Genomic DNA, 21,043 nt, shown 5'->3' with positions numbered 1-21,043 from the left:
GGAGAGATGTGATCGGTGATCTGCCTCCTTTCCCTCAGGCCACCCACAATCAATCACTAATCCCATTGGCCTGTCTTCTTACAATGCCTTCAGATTCATCACTGTCTTCATTTCCTGAGACAAGCACAACAAAATAGCACAAAACCAGGGGGCTTTAAAGCAGAGGCATTTATTTTCTCACAGATCTGGAGGCTAAAATCCAAATCAGGGTCTCAGCTGTGTTTATTCCATCTCTGGGCCTTTCTTCCCGTCTCTGGCTCCCACTAGTTAAGCCTTAGTGTGCCTTTACTTGTAGACACGCTTCAGAAGGGGTCAGTCTCCTCTCTGTGTGCACCGCTGTGTCTAGCCCGCGCTTCCTCTGAGACACCACTCAGCAGGGTAAAGCCACCCTACTCCACTGTCATCCACCAAGATCGGAGTCATATAAAGAAAACCCCTTTCCAAACAAGTTCAAGTTCATGTTGTTGTTGTTGAGAATATACACAGCAAAACATACACCAATCCGCTCATTTCTGCATGTGCTGTGCAGTGACATTGATTCTGTAAGGTCTCTCTCTCTGGGACTAGATTTCAGCCTCGGTCCTTGGCTCCACGCGAGAAAGATTTCACGCCGAAGCCAGGCTCGTGATCTAAGTGAATTTAATGAGAGTTAAAAGAAGTTTCAGGTTTTACGCGACACCCATAGGATTCCTTTGACCATGCGGCCTGGCAGAGACTGCTCCGGGTCACGCAAGGATCTCTTTCCTCCCACGAAGATGACCAGACCAACCCTCTCCCTTCCTGTCCCTGCCTTTTCAAGGGTTCCCGGGGGAGGCGTGGTGAACGACCCCAGGTCCCTCCCATTGGCTGAATTGCAATCACCTGGCCCAGGTGGGCTGCTCCAGGTGTACTGCCCATCTGGGCCCACCAGTGGGAAAATCCAGCTTTGTCCTTTGCTGGCTCTCCTGGGCATGGGTCAATGGACTTCCCAATTCCCTAGGCTAAGCTGCCTAACAATTCCAGTCTTCCAACTGTGCCCACTCATCACCCTCCTCTTCGAAGTGGTGTCTCCCCATTGACCCACACTCACTGTCCGCTAGTTCCCTCTCAGCTCTCTCTTGTTTCCCCATCACTTTGATCCCTGACAGCTAGTCCTTAAAAGACTGTGAAGCTCTAGGAAGACAGTTTTTATAGGGAAGCTCACAGCTGATTGTCTTAAGACAACTTCAGGGGGTGTTTTTGGTTTAAGGTTTCAAGGCAATCGTTTTTCGGGGGTCAACCGCTCTCCCTGACTCCATCAAGTCTGAAGTCCATCAGTATCACTTTCAGGAGGACATGATATGACCCATAGCAACCCCTCCCTTGCATTCCTGCTGCCGAGCGCCTTTACAACCTCATCATCATCGTTCACCAAGATAGCTCCACCAGCACACTGCCTGGGCGCCGCCAAGGTTCCAGCGCATCTTTGTTGAGGGGAAGAGAGTTTTCAGACAAGAGTGGGCCCACGATCAGGCTGCAAGACTGAACATCTGAGGACAACCTAGACAAGGTTCACAGAGTTCGTGGACATTTTTCATGAACTCTTCATTCCAGTTTTCCCCCACTAACTTTTTAAAGCCCTTTCGTGTGCCCAAAGCCTATGGGGTTTCTCTCACAGATTTAGTTTTAGGGGGCGGAGAGGTCTGAGTCGACCACAGCGTTGCATGTGATTCACCTGTTTGGGAAGGTGTGTTCCTTTCATCTCCTTGTCTTCGCCAAAGACTGGAGGTATTTTCACTAAGCATTCTCTTCTTAAAGCTTCCTGTTGGGGAAAACTAAATAAAAATAAAAAGAGGTCGCCGTTGTGGTCCATTTCCCTCACTGGGATATATTTAAATACTGTCCCAACCTGGAAAATTGTCTGTTGTATTCCAAGAGGTTAGAAGAGGTTGGGGACATGTCCCTTTAAGGAAATGTCCCACTAAACATCGTGAGTATGAATGTTTTCCTCTCCTCACAAGTAAAGGTATTAGGTTTGGTCTAGATGGTTCTCAGGGTCAGTGCCAGCTCTCAGCTTGTAAAGAATTGGGTTTATTTGTGTGTATGTGTGCGTTTTCCCCAGTTACCATGCTCTCTCTCACTTATTAGAAATATTTTTCAAGAGACTTCACCTCTCTGAAAGGAGTGGGAAAGACCTTTGGGGAGCTGTGTTTTGTTAGCGAGCACTTCCAGCCCTGGCTCAGAACTGGCTCGCTCGTTGTTTTCACAACAGGCTAGCAAAACATGAAAGAATCATTTTTGTTTTTAAAAGCAAAACTACAGGGACATTTAGACAGAGAGAGAGAGAGAGAAGAGAGAGTAAGGCAATTGTGAGATGTCGTGGGGACCCTCATGATTCTAGACTCAGTAACTCTCAGATAGTTTTCTCAGACCCACTTTCAACAGACTCCAGTGCTTCATGAAGGGTCTGTGTAAAATAGCCGTGAGACCCTGTGCAGGATCATGTGGGTCTGAATCGACTAAGCCCCTGATCAGATCTTTCTTATTTCTCTTGTCACTTGGATCCCCTGTACATAGTTCTTCAAAGATCCTGATGCTCAAGGTAGACGTATTTTGTAGTTAAGGTGCACCGTCGATTGGTTTTAAGAAGACTTCAGGAGATGTTTTGGGTTTATAGTTTCAAGACCATGGGTTGGCCCTTGCCTTGCGGTCTGAGTAAAGTGTAATGCTGGAAAACAAGAGAGTGGGGAAGAGCAGAAAGTTGGTCCATACTGAGACAGTGGGTAAATGTCTTCTCCCTTTTTCTCAGTGCACAGGGGTGGAGTGACTCTCTACCAAGGGTTACTTAGGAAATGAGTGGTTCAATACTTGGGCCGACTCCTGTTTGGCCCTCCAGCGTCCTCTTGTCGTCTCATGGGGGAGTGGACTTCCCTTCTCCAGTGTCCAGCCACGTTGGGACATTTTGGTTTGCGGTGTTCTGAGTCTGCAGGGTTTGGCCGACTGTCCCCAGCCTTCAGAACATGCTGGCATGGCTTCCATTGCAAAAGGCAAAGAGAAACAGAGCTGGTCATGTGGTTTCTGTTATCTGTAACCATGGAAAAGGCTGGCCATCTGTGAGGTTACCATATTAACACTTTTCCCTTCTCTCTCTCTCTCTCTCTCTCTCTCTCTCTCTCTCTCTCTCTCTCTCTCTCTCTCTCTCTCTCTCTCTCTCTCTCTCTCCCCATCTCCGTCGTGGGAAAACAAGCTGAGGAAGTGGAGAGGCTAGCGGCCATGCGCTCCGACTCCCTCGTCCCAGGCACCCACACCCCACCCATCCGCAGGAGAAGTAAATTCGCCAACCTGGGGAGGATTTTCAAGCCTTGGAAATGGAGGAAGAAGAAAAGCGAAAAGTTTAAGCACACATCCGCAGGTACAGCTGGGTTTCGCCATTTCTCGCCGGTGGTGTGTTGCCTTCCACGCTGTATCTTGATTACTAGGATTATTGAATTATTACAAACAAATGTGGAAGGGGGAGCCCACCCTTCGAATCGCTCCTGGCTTCAATGATGATTGCTTATGATTTAGGATCACATTTATAGCTCTTGTGTTTTCTCAGGCCTTGGGGGATTTTCTGGTTGGGGTGTTTTGAAAGCATTGTGTGGATGGTGGGCATATAAAAAAGAGGAACTTAGAAGGCCACCTTTTCGGTCGCGGAGCGCTTTCACTCTGTCAGTGGCAATCGGCTTCTCGTTCGTCTGTGTTTTTGCTGCGCCCATGAGTCAAAACGCAAGCAGAAAATAAGCCATTTGCGGCGTTTAGCAACATAAGAACAGGTTCTTCCGTGGAAGGAAACCTGGAAGGAGTGGCTGTGGGACATGGCGAGGAAAGACCAGGCGAGTGGAGGCTCAGACACCATGGTCGGTAGAGCAACAGCTACACACCCCAGAGCCTGGAGAACAGCAGAAGCTGGAGTCAGACTTCCCAGGTTCAAATCCCAGCCTGGTTACTTGCTAGCTAGTTATATACTAGTTAGTTACTAGTAACTAGTTGCCGTTGGGCAAGTCACTGTTCTCACCTCGGTGTCCTGGTCTATTCAGTAGGGGTAAGACTGATAACACCCATGCGTTCATCATTTGTGACGAGTTTGGAGCCTAGGCCGGGGCACCTTGGGAGAGCTTCGAGAGGGACTGGATCCGCAGAGAAGCACAAGAGTGAGCTGTGACTTCAGCCTGTGCGCCAGCCTGGAGATAGTGGGAGATGTCCGCACATTCTTGCTCTGCTTTGTGGTGTGTTTGGGTAACCATGTGCTCAGGGTCATCCCCACAGGACTGCCCCAGGGCTCTTAATTTCTCCTTCTTCCAGAGCCTCAAACCCTCAACCTGCTTTCTCCTCAAAATCACCACCTCGCTCCTGTAATCATTTCCCCCGTCTCCTCACCACCTCGCGAACGGAGGGGTTCAGTCTGCGGCTTGCTCCTGGACACCAGTCTACAGAGAGTCTGGGTGCCGGCCTCTGGCCAGGGAAAGAGACAAGCCAGGAAAAGGACAGTGCATCTTGAGATCTTTAAAAGTTCTCAGGGAAACCACTCCCAGCTTCTATTTTCTGACTCTGTGTCTTACCTGGAGGCAACAGTGCCCTATTTGGGATAACTTGCCACATCCGAGTTTACAGTGACTCCTTGCATTCCCGAAATCGCTCACTCACCCTAGTTCGGGGTTCTCCGCGCTCTCTGGCATTGGACGGAGTCTGTAAGGGGCATTGCTCCTTGCTGTTCTGCTCCTTTGGTTCGTGCCCTTCAAGGACATCTGAGCAGAACTCCCGACGACTGACCCTCCATAACCTCACTGAGTTAGCCAGAAATAAGACATTCGGTTATCGTTGCCTCAGAGATGATGAGAAATGGAAATGAAGTGCATTCCTTGGGCAGAATGAGAGGTAAGACACATGAAGAAGAAGGAAAATAGGAGCATTATTATAAAGCAATAATTTTTAAAAAGTCACAAAGATTCCGAAAGCACGGTTATAAGAGTCTTTCTGACTTTATTGGGGAAACAGTGCATAGTAATAATGGCACACTTCAAATGGTTGACATTGCTCAGCATGGTTTTGCGATCATCGATGGGTTGGGACATGCCTTTCTTCCCGACAAATCAAGAGCTTTGCTTAGCACTGTTGGCAAAACCACAGTGCACACTCTCAGTGCTTGCTGCTCACGAAGAAAAGACACCTGACCCATTATGCTGCCTTTTAAAAAAGACTTTAGAAAGTGCGTCTTTTGATAGATTTGAATACAAAGGCATCCAATTATTCATGGATCAAAATCATATTCGCACACACATAAAAAATCCCAGAAATTTTTTCATTTAGAACCTTCTTGGGAGAAAATAGTCAAATATGATGGGCAGTGTTGCTACTTTGTCATTAACTCTTTGGAATGTTCTTGAACAGAAGAATGTTCTTAAATGCTCATGGCCAAATGGAAACGGATTGATCGGCGTCAGAATGTGGTGTTTGTATGTCGTGGCTGAACACTCACTCTGTGTGTGTGTGTGTGTGATAGGATATATAGGTAGATAGATATATAGATAGATATATAGATAGGAAGATAGATCATTCCTGAATTAGTAAAGGTAGAAGGAAATGCAAAGAACATCGTGTCATATTGGATGGATGGATGGGGGCCTCTCAGAATTACAGCTTTCCTAGTTTGGCGAGGGGGATGTTTTTGAAGCCAGTGTTTTACACTGTAGTATTTTTTGGTTCTAGATTGAGTTCAGTAATGTTAAACCTTATTTGTTAAAAGGAGAGACTCTCTGTACTAGTTCTATGCCTGAAGAATACTGACAGCGTAAGGATGTTCTCAACAACAAATGGTCTATATGTTCAGATGCACTGATGTGCGCACTATCCCAAATGTGGATACCGATAATAAACTAATATACAAATGGATTGATTGTGTAAAGGTCCCATTATTGGCCAGTTTTAAGTTGCATGCGTATAGGTGGTTCAGTTTGCATGTATAATATCCTTTTGTATGTACAGCATTGTCTATCATTTTAAGTGCAAAGACTATGTCCATGTATTAAATTTCATTTGTACTTAAAGATATGTACATTTATTAACAAACAAAAGGATATTATCGCAATACATATCTGGCCTCTCACTAGTTCCACACTGAGTCATATTTACAGTTTTCCATGATGATATTGCAACCGCACCATGGTTTCGCTGTGAAGTTGCAGGGGTGTACCTGTGTACACAACACCTACCCTGGTTGTTCCTTGGCATTCCTTCTCCTGTGTCTTCTCTTTATGTATAGAGACCTGGTGGTGTCGTGGTTACTTGTTGGGCTGCGATCTGTACGGGCATCAGTTCGAAACCACCAGCTGCTCTGCCGGAGAAAGACTGCTTTCTACTCCCATAAATAGTCAAGGTCTTGGAAACCTCAGGGGGTTGCGATGAGTCAGCATGGACTCAATGGCAGTGACTTCTCTTTATGGAAATGTCTTTGTTCAGCTCTTCTCTTAAGATACCTCTCAAAGGTGATTAGAATTAGGACCCACCCTACTCTGGCATGGCATTATGAACGTCACAGGGGAAAGGCCGATTTCCAAGTACTTGGAGGAAGGGGAGGTGTAATTCAATGAATAATCCCAGAAATGGCGCTTTGTGACTTGTATAACAATAAGAAAAATCATTTGGGAAATTGTGATCTCAACAGTTTCCTCTGTTCAGTGCTGAGGGTGGCACACATCCTTCCAAGACAAATCTCCCTGCCTGCTGCTTCTCCCGCCTCCTCCTCCTGCACAGAGGAGGGCCTTGTCCTAGAAGTCCTTTAGCCTTAAGACCTGGAGGCTGAGCACGGGCTGGCAGTGAGAGTGCCACCCCACAGAGGGCTCCTCTCCAAAGCCTGCCTGAGTCACATGGCAGTAATGAATAGAAAATGACATAATGGGTCCCAGGGGAGATGATCCCAACATTGCATTTCAGCCCCGCCTGCGAGGGGCTGCCCAGCCCCCCACGCCCAGCTCCTTCTGTAGACGCAGAGGTGGGTGCAGCACTATAAGTCCCCCTCTGTCATGGGCATGACAACTGATGAGCACATCCCTCTGAAATAGACAGGCACTGCCACCCCAGAATGGTTCAATGCAGCGCTCTGGTCCAGATTCCTAGAAGATGAAGTCAAATGGTCAGGGATAAATGGAACCTACCCTCGAGTTAGGGTCTTATGGCCTCGTGTTGGAGACTCGTAGACTGCGGGGGTTGGCCCTGGACACCTCCGATGCGTCAGCAGCATTGCCTGGTGCCACTAAGAGCGCTTGCACACCAGTAACTTTTAATGAGCCGCCTGCAGGGGGCTTTCCAACATTTTATGGAGAAATGGAGTTGAACCAAATCTGACCTTTCTGGGATCTCGGTTGAATGGCTATGACCCGGACAGTGAAGGGAAGCTAGTTGGGAAGGTGAAAGAGAAATGTTTCGGGGGTTGGGGGGCCACAGAGAGGGTGAACTGGGCTCTGGGCTCTGCAGGAGGGGCAGAAACAGCAGGTGCAAAAGGCCTCTGCTTGGAGACGCTGGGATGGTGTAGTTTGGGAGGCAAATGAGACCAGCAGGCTGGAGAGCGGAGAGCTAGAGGGCGGGTGTGTGCTGAGGCTAGACCTGCGTGAGCATATGCCCAGCAGACCAGTTAGGAAGCCATCGCAGATATTATGTAGCTTGGACTAGTGGTTGGTGATAGAAATGAATGAGTTTGAGAGGGCTTTGGGGGACCAAGTGACAGGAATTAGGGATGGTCTGAATAGGGGAGAGAGAAAAAATATCCATTTGGACACTCTAGCCTGAGTTTCGGCTTTATTTGGTGGCTTTTCCTGAGGTGGATACTTTGAACAAGGAGCAGAACTTTATCTTCCTGGGGTTTAATAATCAACAGATTGTCATGTGAATATCTTGGGCAGGGGGTGGATCGCTATGAGTTGAGATAGTTTGGTTCATACATACTTTTAGGTCAAGAACGCATTACAATTTGAATCGATTGCTAGAAAATTAAAGTTTGTTTTTTAAAAGCTCACCCGGCTGTTGACAAACCTACCTGATGTAAGGGAAAGGGCCTTATGATAAAGGAGGAAGCTCTCACAGTAGAAACAGATTGTTCCCCGCCACACTAATCCAAACCTGTGAATCCCGGCACCAGTCCCTGCTTCCACCAGCCCCACCCACCTGCCAGAGATCCTGAAGGCTATCTGTGGGCTAGGCCTGAGAGGCACTGGAACTTCCTATCCCAGTAGGGTCTCAAGAGGATCATGAGCACTCCTTTTGCCCCAATACTTTCTGGGAAACAGCCGTGTTTGTGGGAAGGAGAACCCATAAACTCACAGCAACATGGAGATACAGCTTCCTCATCCCGATTTGTGTGTAACTCTGCTGATCCTGGAATCCCCCATGGGAAAAGAGTCACTCCTTAGCTGCTGTGTTTACCAACTGCTTCATCTGGGCCCTGCTGTCCCCTTGCCTGCAGGCCAGACCCTCTTTCCTCAGAGTTGCTGAGGACTTCAGTAACCACAGGCCCCAGGAATCCCTTGCCCCAATACCTCTCTTGCTAGGATTGTTCCTCTTCAAATGATACTTTGGATGCTGAAGACAGTCGTAATTGGATTTTACCTTTGGACCTGGTGGAAGGTTGCTGGGTCCTTTGAGAATTGTCAGACCCATGGGGATAACTGGCCGCATGCTAACTCCAGAATGCTAATTTCCTTTTAGTGTGGTTGGTTGTGCGTTGGGCTGCTAATCTGAAAGTCAGCAGTTCAAAACCACTAGCTCCTCTTCAGGGAAAAGAGGCTTTCGACTCCCAGTTATATTCTGGGAAACCTGAAAAGACTCTGGTTACTGGGTTAGTGTGAGTTATTAAAAACACAACCATATAGGTCTTGTTTTATTATAAGCTTGGAAATAACTCTCTGCACCCACGCTAAACATTTTCTCTGCTCCACAAAATGATCTAACAATGCACATCCCTTGATAGTTTTCTATTGTGTTGGGATTAAGTCCAGACTCTTAAATGCTCTCATAAAACCCTTTGGATTACTGTGAGTGAGAATTGATTCTGTGGCAGTAAGGAATTTCTGTTCTCCATGGGGTTTGAGGGTATGCATTTCAGTTCTTGGAAGAGGTAAATAAGCCCAAATTTGTATACTAAAGCTTATAATGACTTCCTGTCTTAGTGTAAGCCCTTGTGGTGTAGTGGTTATGCATTGGGCTACTAATCCCAAGGCCAGCAGTTCGAAGCCACCAGCCATTTCTTGGGAGAAAGATGAGAACTGGTTTTCCCATAAAGGGTTAGTCTCCAAAACCCACAGGGACAGTTCTGCTTTCCCTGGTCTCAATGGCAGTGAGTTTGAATTTAGGTCCTAGAGTAGGATTAAAGACTGCCTCTAACAAATGCAAATTATCTCGTCTTAACCAGTAGAAGACCAACCATTGTCCATCAAGGAGCCTCTATGGGCCAGCCCTAGCATCATTTACATTCCTCCTGCTCAGACAACAGGATGGAACTGAAAGGTTGACCACAGTGATGATTATAAATAGGTACTTTTAGTCTATGTGTGTGCCAGAAAGACAGATGGTTGTAGGCCTCTGTACCCTAACTATAACCCCCCAAACCAAACTCACTGCTATCAAGTCAATTGTGACTCATGGAGACCCGACAGGGCAGGCAGGCTAGAACTGCCCTTGTGGGTTTCCGAGACCATAACTCTTTATGGGTGTAAAAAGCCTGGTCTTTCTCCCTCGGAGTGCCTGGCAGTTTTAAACTGATGACCTTGTGGATTATAGCCCAAGGCATACTAGGACTCTGTTAGTTAGGGTTGACTAGAGAAACAAATTTATAAAGGCTCGTGTATATAAGAGAGAACTTTATATAAAGAGTAAATGTACATAAAAAACACATCCCAGCCAAGTGTAGATCAAGTCCAATATTAGTCCAATATTACGGAAGTCCAATATTAGCCTATATGTCTGGTACTAGTCTATAAATTCCTCTTCAGACTCATGAAACATGTGCAATGACGCTGAATGCAGGAAGATCATAGGTCAGTGGGTAGAAAGTCTTGTGGATCCAGTGGTAGCAGAAGCATCTCAGCACTGGCGTGGGTCTCCACGTGGCTCCTCCAGCTTCAAGGCTCTGGCTGCCATCAGCATAGCTCCATGTGTCTTGTCAACAGGAATGCCTCACAGGGAGACAAGCAGAGCATCTGACTTCCAGCTAGCTAATTATCTCCTCCTTGCCTCCACTCCTTCGCAAATTGACAGGAGATTATGTAACTGCTGTAGACTCGAATCCTAAAAAGCTCCCAGGGTCATGTACTTTTCTTGGCTAAAGCTTAGAGGTTAGAGTTCTATAAACGATAGGAAGTTCAGGAAGGTTCGTATAGGGCGTTTATTTGTGTGACAGGCATTGCCACGGTCCCTGAAGATGCAACGCTGAGGACAGGCTTGGCTTCTGACTCGTAAAGGTGATGGTCTACTGGGAAAGACGGTGCAATAAGCAAGGTGAGAGGTGTACACGGGGCTCTCGAGAGCTGAGAGGAGTGGAACCCAGCCCAGCTCTAAGTTGCCAGGACAGGTTCTCTGGGCCAAATAGATGTTTTTCTCAAGGAGTTGAGGCAATGAATGTGTGGGGTCTTCTCCCCAGGTGGCAGGGAGAGAGTTGAGGGGAGCCTGAAGGTGAGAGGAAGAGAGGGAGACAGTTTGCAGCTTAACTCTTCCATGACTGAGTCATTTCCTGTTTTGAAGGTTTTGTTACTACCTTGTGTTTTCAGTAGAGGAAGGCATGCTGAAATCCAGGCAGGAACATGGAGGAACTTGATACAATTCTGTAAGACATACCAGTTCCAAGTGGACTTTGGGGGTAGAATTGGGGGCAGCGAGGCCCCGGTTTTCAGGTTTAAACAGTTACACAGGCCCCTGACAGGTGCTAGCAGGTGCTACAGCTGGGATAGCAGCTTCCCAAGGAATCAAAGTGGCTGAAAATGTTGGAGCATCACCTGGGAGTCACAAAGGGGTCAAAAGAGGTGAAGAATTCAAAGGGAGGTGGGAGTGAGGGGTGGAATTGGAAAGACAGACAGACAACAGTGAAAGGTGCGTACGGAGAGGCAGACAAGTCTCTGCTCTGGAAGGGTCTTAGGAGTGCCTGAAAGCATCAGGACCTGATCCCAATGTCATGCACACATTGTTAGAAAGATCATTTTGTAGAATATAGACAACGTCTAGAAGGGTACAGAATGTTGTTTGCTGGCTTATAATATAACAAGACCTATATATTTGTGTTTGAAATAAGAGGAGATTTACGAATACTTGATCAACAACCCACATACGGTTGTTGAAGTCAAGGATCTTAAGTCAGCCACTAGTTTCATTTTGGAGGAAATTAAACTTTGTCTGGCACCTGCGCCAACAGGTGCCCCTGTTTCGGTGGCAGCATCTGTTCCGCTCTGATTAGCACGCACTGAGGGCAGGAAAGAGGGTGGGGACTGTCCCACAGCCGCTCCCGCCTCTGTATCAACCCTCGTTTTGCAGGAAAATTCACAACGTTATCCTTCGAGGCAGGCTGTGAGCTGCAAGACCAGCCAGGAGATATTTGCCTCCCTCTTGTATCATCTGCAAGCTGCGGTCTCCCAGTGGGGGCTGCCTGACTTATAGCTGAGCATTTCAGAGCTCAAGGTCATATGCCAAGGACTCTTTCTGCACGCTCACTCCCTGCCTCTGGCTTGGAAAACAAAACACGGCATGCCAAGCCAGATCCAAGGACAGACGATCAGATGAATACAATTAGGAACTGTACCTCTTTCGGTGTAAACGAGAGGAATTACTGTAAACTAAATGAAGGCTGTATATGATAGTGGAACAAGAGGAAAGTAAAAGGAAATAGAAGAAAGAACTAGGAGGCAAAGGGCATTTATAGAGGTTTAAATACAGGCATGTACATACGGAAATATATTTATATATGACGATGGGGAAATCGATCTATGTACATATATTTATAGGTTTAGTATTAAGGTAGCAGATGGACATTAGCCTTTACTGAAGTACTACTCCCTCAATGCAAGAACACTTTGTTCTAACAATCCAGCATCCTGTGATGCTCACCTTCCAGACACAATCACTGAAGACAAAGTGGATGCATAAAGTAAATGCGGTGAAGAAAGGCTGATGGTGCCTGGCTAGCAAAAGATGTAGAGTCTGGGGTCCTATAGGCTGGAAGATAAACAAGGGGCCATCTAGCTCAGAAACAACAAAGCCCACATGGAAGAAGCACACCTTGATCACAAGGTGTTAATAGGATCAGGTATCCGGCATCAGAGAACAAAAAAATCATATTGTGAATGTGGGGGGGGTGGTGCAGAGTGGAAACACAAAGCCCGTATGTAGGCAACTGGACATCCCCTTACAAAAGGGTCGAGGGGAAGAGACGAGTCAGTTGGTGCAGTACAGGGCCAATAAAACGTACAACTTTCCTCTACTTTAATGCTTCCTCACCCTCCGCCCCCCCCCCCCGCCCACTACCATGATCCCAATTCTACCTTACAAATCCAGCTAGACCTGAGCATGTACACTGGTACAGATAAGAGCTGGAAACACAGCGAATCCAGAACAGATGAACTGCTCAGGACCAATAATGAGGAGAGTAGGGATACCAGAAGGGTAAGGGTAAGGTGGGGGAGAAAAGGGGTACTGATCACAATAATCTATTTATTACCTCCTCCCTGGGGGACGGACAACAGAAATGTGGGTGAGGGGAGACGTCTGACAGTATAAAGTATGACAAAATAATAATAAGTTATCAAGGGTGCATGAGGGAGGGAAGTTGTGGGGGGGGGGGGGGTAAATGAGCTAAAACCAAGGGCTCAAGTTAAAAGAAAATGTTTTGAAAATGATGATGGCAACATATACACAAATGTGCTTGACACAATGGATGTATGTATCAGTTGTGATAAGAGTTGTATGAGCCCCCAATTAAAATTATTTTTTTTAAAAGAAGGTAAAAACATGACACCTAGAATAGTCTAAAATAATTGCAAACCATATATTTGATATGGAATTTATGCCCAGACTATGTGAAAAATTCTTGTTGTTAGGTGCCATTGAGTTGGCTCCAACTCTTCACTACCTTATGTTTAATGCAAAGAAATATTACCTGCTCTTGTGTCATCCTAACAAATGTTCCTGTGTTTTGATTACACACACACACACACACACACACACACGCACACACACAGGCACTGTACTTCTTTAGGAATGATGATCTGGGAACAAGTTAAGGTTTGATGAGCGATGCCATCGCAGAAAGAGCAGGGAAGAATGAGCGCATTTGCAGGCGTGGGGTAGGTGCAGAAAACTGACTACTTCCCGACTGCCAGAGGTCAAGCAAAGGGAAGTGCAGCCAGCATGCTCCGCGGGAGGGACCGTATCCCTGTGCGCATGGACGCTGGCCACCTCACCAGTCCTTGGAGTAGGGCATCCTCCTCGATGAAGTTGAGGGCCTGCGAGAAGGAGGACCGCCCTCAACAAGGTGGATTGTCCCAGTGTCCCCCGCAGGGAGTGTTTCTGAAGAAAGCGGGAGACTGGTGCGTGGGGTCCCGCTGAGTGGGAACTCACCCAGTAGCATCTCACAGCGACAACAACTTCAAGGGAATGTCTTTCTTTTCCCCCTCAGTCTGGGCCACTTGATGGCCGATGGCTCAGCACGCTGCCCAACCGTTGATTGCTCAGACTCCTCCTGCAAAATTCCGGTGTTCCACAAACACTCATCCAAGATCTCCTAAATGCCAGGCACAGAAAATGGAGAGCCCACTCGGGCAGTGTGTTCTGCCCACACTGAGCACACACTAGTGGGAGAGAGAGAACTGGCAGCCAGTGATTGCTAGGCTGAGAGAAGTGATGGCAACCCAGGGCTCTGGAGGCACAAAAGCAGTGTTTCCCACGTTGGGTTCCCTTTAGATCCAACTGGCAGTGACTGTGGGGAAAATGGCCTGCAGTCATTGGGAAGGGCCAGTAGCTCAGGTCATCGAGCCATTGGCCTGTTCATGCCCGCCACAAGGACTTTCAGGGCTCCTTCACAATGGCATCTGGGTGCTCGTGACCTTCGAGTGAGGCCACCTCTGGCCGTCTTTGTTTTGAGAGCCTCCATTCTGTATCTGTTGAGGACACAGCAGAGAGCAGCGGCCCTTCGATGGTAGAACGCTCCCCTTCCTTGCAGGAGCCGCCAGTGTGACCCCCCCCACCCAGCGTTCTTTCTGCACACACAGCCACCACCCACCACCCATCTTCCCACAGGGGCTTGCATCCTGCTCAGATGCTGGTCAGGTTTCCGTCGGGTTTCTAGACTCAGGTGGGCTGGGAGGTAAGACCTGACACTCTGCCTCCCCCAAATCAGCTAAAGGGAGCTCCGTGCATTGCTGGGCCGGTCTTCTCATTCTGTTGGGGGAGGGTCCGCCACAAAGAACGGAACATTGGGTTGGGTCCATGGACATCACGATGAAAGGATGTCGTTCCTACCCTCAGAGTGGGGGTAATGGTCCAGTTGGTGCCGGAGTAGAGCTGGGAATAGAGCATCCATAACAGAGTGGCTTTAGAACTGGTGTGTAAAAGAGGGCCGTGCCCAAAAAGACTTAATGGAGAAACCGCAGTGGCCTTTAAGAACATGAGATTGTAAAAGAGATCAAAGGAGCATGCATTGACTTTCCACTACTTCCAAAACAAATACTAGGCCAACGTGTTGAATACGTCCCACCACAGGGGCTGTTCTAAACGCAGTGCGTTTGTCCTCTTGTTCCACAAGCCCTGACCACCGTGTGGAGACTGGAACGACGGAGTGAGGTTAGAAATCGTGCTGTGTCGTGGGGCAGTGAGTTGGAACCAAGATAGATCTGTCTCATCGCATCGCACTGCTGTAGCCCTGACCCCCACACCACAGCCATCGTCCTTGTAGAACGGCCAGGGCCTTGTCCGACAGAACCCTTGCCAACTACGAGGGAGTCAGTGTCCAGCTCATGACTCCCCCACTCAATGGAGCGCCCCTCACCATCCCCAGGCTCAGCTGTGGACCAAGACTGGGTGATTGTAGGAAACAGGGTGGCAGGCTTTCTTCCCTAGTCCCTCTTATCTGCAAGCTCCTCAGCAGAGGAAGGTCACTCATTAGAGTAGCACACACGCCTTTGCTGACCGACGAGCGGTGACTGTGCAGGGCGAGCACTGGCCAGGAATAGAACCTGGGTCTCCTGCATGGAGGGCAAGAATTCTGCGGCTCAGCGTCCATCAGTGTCCTCCTGACAGAATCAGAAAAGGAGATATTCCAAGCAGGGCTGATGAGATGAAGGGAGGCACGTACACACTGTCACTGCGGCCATTCTAGAGCAGTGGTTCTCAACCTTCCTCATGCCGCGACCCTTTAATACAGTTGCTTGTGTTTGCGGACCCTGTATGTGGGCGTATCTGCATGTGGGCGGACCCACCTGGAGGACCGGTGTCTCGTTTCCTAAGACCATTGGAAATATGGTCTTAGGCAACCCCCGTGAAAGGGTTGTTTGATGCCCCCCTCCCAAGGGGTCACGACCCACAGGTTGAGAACTGCTGTGCTATAGGGACTCCGAAGCTGTGTATCTTCATGGGGGCAGAGCACCTCGTCTTTCTCCCTTGGAACACCTGGTGGGTTTGCCCCACTGACCTTTCGCTGAGTAGTGCAGCATTGATCTGATGGTACCACAGTGCACCTTAGATGCAGGTAAGGAGGTAGGACATTGGAAGTGTGCTTTGGAGGTTAGGCTTAGTTGGGGTGTGAATTAACACTAGGTGGGTGATAGGAGATAGAAGATGGAATTAGCTCATGGAAAGGAGTACCGCAGCACTGAGAGTTTGTCCCTTTGGAGGGGACTTAATTACGGCTGGCCCTCGGAATGACTCACCGGGCGGTGATAGAACTGAGTGTAACAGCCTAGCAGGGGAGACCAGTGAGAAGTAATTGGAACCTGTGTGGGGGCAGTGGCACCCGCAATGAAAGGAGGAGAGGGATAGAGGGATAGGAGACACTGAGAGAGAGTGACTGGCTAGAGATGAGATGGGCGGGGGGGGGGGGGGTGTTCTGGAGGCCGAGAGATCAAAGACTCGAGGTTTTCCCCTGGGCGACTGCTCTGGTGCCTGTGCTTTCTAACAGGAGTGGGAGAGAATTGAATCTTGGAGTTGGGAAGGCATGCTCTGTTTTTTTCACAGAGGACTCCTGTTAGGGATTTCATTGTGTCCTCTCCACGCCACATCCCCACTCCAGTTAAACAAAAAAAAAATTTTTAAGGTATTGGACTCCTAACTCTTATGCCTGTGGATATGATCCTGTTTGGAAATAGAGCTTTGTTTATCATGTTATTTAGAACATAGCCAAGGACTCTGGGTTCTAAATCTAATCACTCCTGAGCTATGGTAAGAGCCGATTAATGCAAGGGCACACACGCACAGGGAGAGAGAGCCGTCACGCTGGGATTGCTCACAAGCCAAGGAGCCAAGGAAGGCCCAGGGGAGCTGACTGCGAAGGAAATAGTACAGCTGAGATTTGGGACTTGTAGCTCCAGAACGGTGAGAAAGCACATGTCGGTTATTTATGAGCACCCTGTTGTGAGAGTGGTGGTAGGTGACTGAGAAGCGCTCTCATGGCCAGAGAAGACCCAGCAGGTCCCTGTCACCCAAGGAAGGTGAGATTTTCTACTGAGAGTGCAGGGCGCAAGGCTGAGCCCTCTTGTGCATCAAAGAGAGAGAGAACGAGCTCACCCCTAGGAGGCAACGGATGAGGGGCCTTGTTGGCCCCAAAAGACAACCAGGTTTCCATTGGAAGATGTCCTGGAAGTTTGGGAGTAACTCATTCTCAATGTTAAGGCTATTGGCAACTCAACTCGGGACAAGCTAAGGTCTGAGGATTTTCAGATCCTCACAGGAACCTCCATCCCAGTCACTCCTGGGACCAGTTCCCTTCTGGGTCAACAGTGCCCGAGCTCAGACGCTTCGTAGGTGGAGAAGTGCCCCCTGGCAGATCTGCTGCTTGACAGGACCGTGGTGGCTGGTAGCCGAGCTGGTGCCCGGGATGCTTTGGTGCAAGTGAAGTGCGTGTACCCGCCGGGCTCTGCTCTGGACAGCTCGTTTTGTTGGGAAGACATGTGCCTTCTACAGTCTTCGACGAACACTCAAGGAGCCCCGGCGGCTCCCTGCTTAAAAGTTCTGGTGTTACTGAAGGTCAGAGGTTCGAACACACTGGTTGCTCTGCAGGAGAATGATGTGCATTCCGCTTCAGTAAAGATGAATGTCTTAGGGAATCTGGAGGGCAATTCTACTTTGTCCCACACAGTCTCTATAAGTCAGATCAGCCGGATGCCAATGGGCTTAGTTTGTTGGTTTTAACTTAGTTTTTTTACTTCCAGGAAAATGCATTCTATCACCTTATCAAAGGAAGAAAAAAAAGTCTCCCTAAAACATTTTTTTTGCAACCCAAAATCCAACAGACTGACAGCCATCGATTCAAGTTCGACTCACAGCGACCCTGTGGGACAGGGTAGAACTGCCCCTGTGAGTTTCCAAGGCTGCAACTCTTCATGGGAGCTGAAAGCCTCGTCTTTCCCCTGCAGAGCAGCTGGTGGACTCAAACTACTGACCTGGTGCTTAGCAGCTCAATGTGTCACCCACTCTGCCTCCTTCATCCCCAGAAGGCTTTCAAACTGTTGTACCCCAGGAGGATCAGAAGAAAAGACAGTTGGCTGAAAATATAGAGGGCCCTGTTAGGAGAGGGGATGCCAGCTTGGGGAAAGCGGCTGGAGCCCTGGGCAGCCTGGAGGCAGACCCCGGCCGTGAAGGACTCCCACCCAGCTGGCCCTGCATCTCTACCATTCATATTGAGCCCTTCCCTCAAGAACTCTTGGATGGGTTTCCATTTCCATGAGGATGTAGTTATATATCCGTCCCATTTCTGTGATTTATCAGAGCTGAAGGCTTAAGAGTTTCAAACCTTTTCTCTTCACTTCCAGTCTGCGCCGCCTGCCCCACCCCTGGGGCCCTGAAGATGAGTTCTGGTGAGCTGCTCATTACTGTTCCACTGTTCTTGCTGCAGATGACTCCGCTCGTACAGATTTGCAGACCCGGGAAGGCTGGGCAGCACCTGCTGTGTCCAGCGGGAGGCTTCAGAAATAGACCCAGCTATAACGTCTGGGGTCTTAAAAGCTTGAAGTTAAACAAGCGGCCATCCAGCAGTGAAGTAACAATCCCACATGGAAGAAGCACACCAGCTGGTGCAATCATGAGGTGTCAACGGGACTGGGAAATGGGCATCAGAAGATCCATAACAAACCAGACAACTGACAAAAACATATTGGTGAGAACAAGGGGAGTCGGAGCAGAGACCCAAAGCCCATCTGTAGACAATGGAAAATCCCCCCACAGAGGGGTCGCAGGAAAGGGATGAGTCAACCAGGGTGCAGTAAGGCATTGATGGAATACACAAAATTCATCTGGTTCCTTGAGGCTTCCTCACCCCCGACTCCCATGTCCCAGTGCTGCCTCTCACTCTAGACTAGACCGGTGCTTGTGCACAGGTATAGACAAGAGATAAACCTCACAGCGCATGAAATCCAGGGACAGGAATAGTGATACCAGAAAGGTAGGGGGAAGAGGGGAAAGATGGAGGTAGGAAGGGGGAACCAATCCCAATGATCGACACATAACCACACACACTCCTCCAGGTGGGAGAACAATAGAAACAATGGGGGGAGGGAGACAGCAGTCAGTGTGAGATATGAACATAATAATAATTTATAATCTATCAAAGGGCCATGAGGGTGGGGTGTGGGGTGGGAAAGAGGAGCTGATCCTAAGGGCTTAATAGGAAGTAAATATCTAGAAAGAATGATGGCAATATGTATACAAATACATCTGATACCGTTGATGTAGGGATTGTAATAAGAGTTGTAAGAACCACCGCCCACCATAAAATGATCTTTTAATTAAAAAAAAATAGACCTCAAGGAATAGCAACAAGTTAAACGGCCCGATCCCCATTTCCACTGGAATGACGGGATTTTCTAAAGACCTCGGGAGACTTGCACTGTGCCCCAACATCACAATGTGCCCTTATTGTTATTATTGTGTTTTAATTGTGTGTGAAATTGTGAGGAAGCATGTGATATTCCAGCATGGTCACTGATCTCGCTATAGCCAGCGTGACTTTACCTCTCTGTACCTCAGCGCCTCATCTTCTAAATGTGGGTCTTAGACAAGGCCCTCGCCAACATTCCTGCCTGCCTGACCTCCTTCCTGGTTGAAGGCCAGCATGCAATGCAGCCTGGCATTCTACTCTACTGCAGCCCCCCCACCCCCCAAATAAAACCAATCTCAGTGTTGTTGAGTCAGTTCTGACCCATAGCGACCCTATAAGACAGGGCAGAACTGTCCCTGCGGGTGTCCAAGACTGTAACTCTTGATGGGAGTGGACAGTCTCATCTTTCTCCACGAAGTCCCTGGTTTCAAAGTGCTGACCTGTGGCTGGCAGCCTACTGTGTAACGCATCCCACTAGCAGGACTGTCTTCTCCACTAGCAGAGAGAAAATCCACGTAGCAAGTCTCCCTCGGCGCTCCTGTGTCCTTAACCCAATCCAAGATGGGCACGTTGGAAGGCAACACAATCCATCTACCGCCATCTGGACTTAAGATTTTTGGATCATGTAGAAATCTTTGGTTAGTAAGGCGTTCTGTGTCTGTTATGTAGGATGCTCCTCCTTCCCACGTCCCCACTCCGCATCCCAGCAACCACGGCTCCTTAGGGGATTGTGTGCATTCCTTTGGAAGCATTGGTGGTGTAGTGGCAGAATCCTGGCCTTTCCTGTGGAAGGCCTTTGTTGGAATCCCTGCCAGCACACCTCATGCAAAGCCATCGCCCAACTGCCAGTGTTGGAATGCATGTTGCCATGTTGCTGGCCAGGTTTCAGTGGAGCATCCCCACTAAGATGGGCTAGAAAGAAAGGTTTGGGGACCGACTTCCACTATTTAGCCAATGAAAATTCTTTGGAGCAAAGTGATTCAGGGACCGGCTTGACAGCTCCTGACAGCAATGAACAAATTAATATCTGTAGGGACCTTTTAAAGAGTTTTTATCAGGGCAGTGGCAGCACTGAGTGATCCAGAGACCTCAGAAATGAGCCGGGGACTCAACACTCAGGAAGTTGCCCAACTGGCAAAATGAATCACTTGAAAATTGTTGCCCAGTGGGTTCCCTGAGGTGAGGGTGCATCAGGGTCAAGGTGGTTGGGACTTTCTGGATGGCATTCAAATTTAGCCAACGATGTGCTTGCTTTCCCTCTTTCCACACGTTCTCTAAAGTGAGCTGGCCTCCTTGTTGTAGAGGCGGGCTTCCAAGAACAAACCATTGCCATGTTTAGTCTACAAGAGGATCAAAGCGGATTTTCATCACCCTGAGCTGCCTGCGTCTGATGTCTCCAAGTGATTGTTATCTTGGGGCTGATCCCTTTTCATCTGGAGCCAGGGATGCTTGTCTGTGGAAAGTGAATCCTCGTGCCCTGTCCTTCAGGGCTATAAACGATGTCAGATGAAGAGAACTGGGGAAAACAAAAGCAAAACACACTCAGAGAGAGAAAGAGAGAGAGAGAGAGAGAGAGAGAGAGAGAACACCTGGGTCGGGGGAAAGAAGTTGGTGTAAGGGATTGTGTTATAGACACTTACCTTGTCCACATTTACTCCTTCTACGGACTCTGAATCGCCCCAATGGCAGTGAGTTTGGTTTGAGGTGAGAACTCTTTGGAAACACAAAATAAATGTGTTTAATAGCTTGTTTCCATGGCAAATAGCGAACCAGAAGGGTTTTTAGGCTGAGCTGAAAATGAGAATATTTTTAGAAAAAAGACAGTCAGCACGTGGAGTACAGACAGTTGGCAGCGTCAACAGTAAATCAGAATGTGTCGAATAACCAGCGGATTCTCCTCTCTCCGAGCAGCAGTGCTTTGGTGCAGCGTTTGAAGTTCTGGGTATGAAACTGCTGAGAGTGTCACCCGCTTCACACACACAATGT

General features: G+C 48.4%; 1 protein-coding gene across 1 annotated transcript in view; it reads left to right on the top strand.

Annotated features, from left to right (window-relative positions):
• PHACTR1 (phosphatase and actin regulator 1) overlaps positions 1 to 21,043 on the top strand; it is a 355,341-nt gene that overhangs the window by 120,119 nt on the left and 214,179 nt on the right. The window contains exon 2 of the mRNA XM_075543124.1: positions 3,206 to 3,370. Within this exon, the coding sequence (XP_075399239.1) occupies positions 3,232 to 3,370 (139 nt within the window). The 5' untranslated portion in view covers positions 3,206 to 3,231. The remainder of the gene's footprint in view (positions 1 to 3,205; positions 3,371 to 21,043) is intronic.

The sequence above is a fragment of the Tenrec ecaudatus genome, chromosome 1, assembly GCF_050624435.1.
Source record: "Tenrec ecaudatus isolate mTenEca1 chromosome 1, mTenEca1.hap1, whole genome shotgun sequence".
Lineage (NCBI taxonomy): Eukaryota > Metazoa > Chordata > Mammalia > Afrosoricida > Tenrecidae > Tenrec > Tenrec ecaudatus.
The sequence above is the reverse complement of the archived record's forward strand: the minus strand, read 5'-3'. Positions and strand labels throughout refer to the sequence as shown.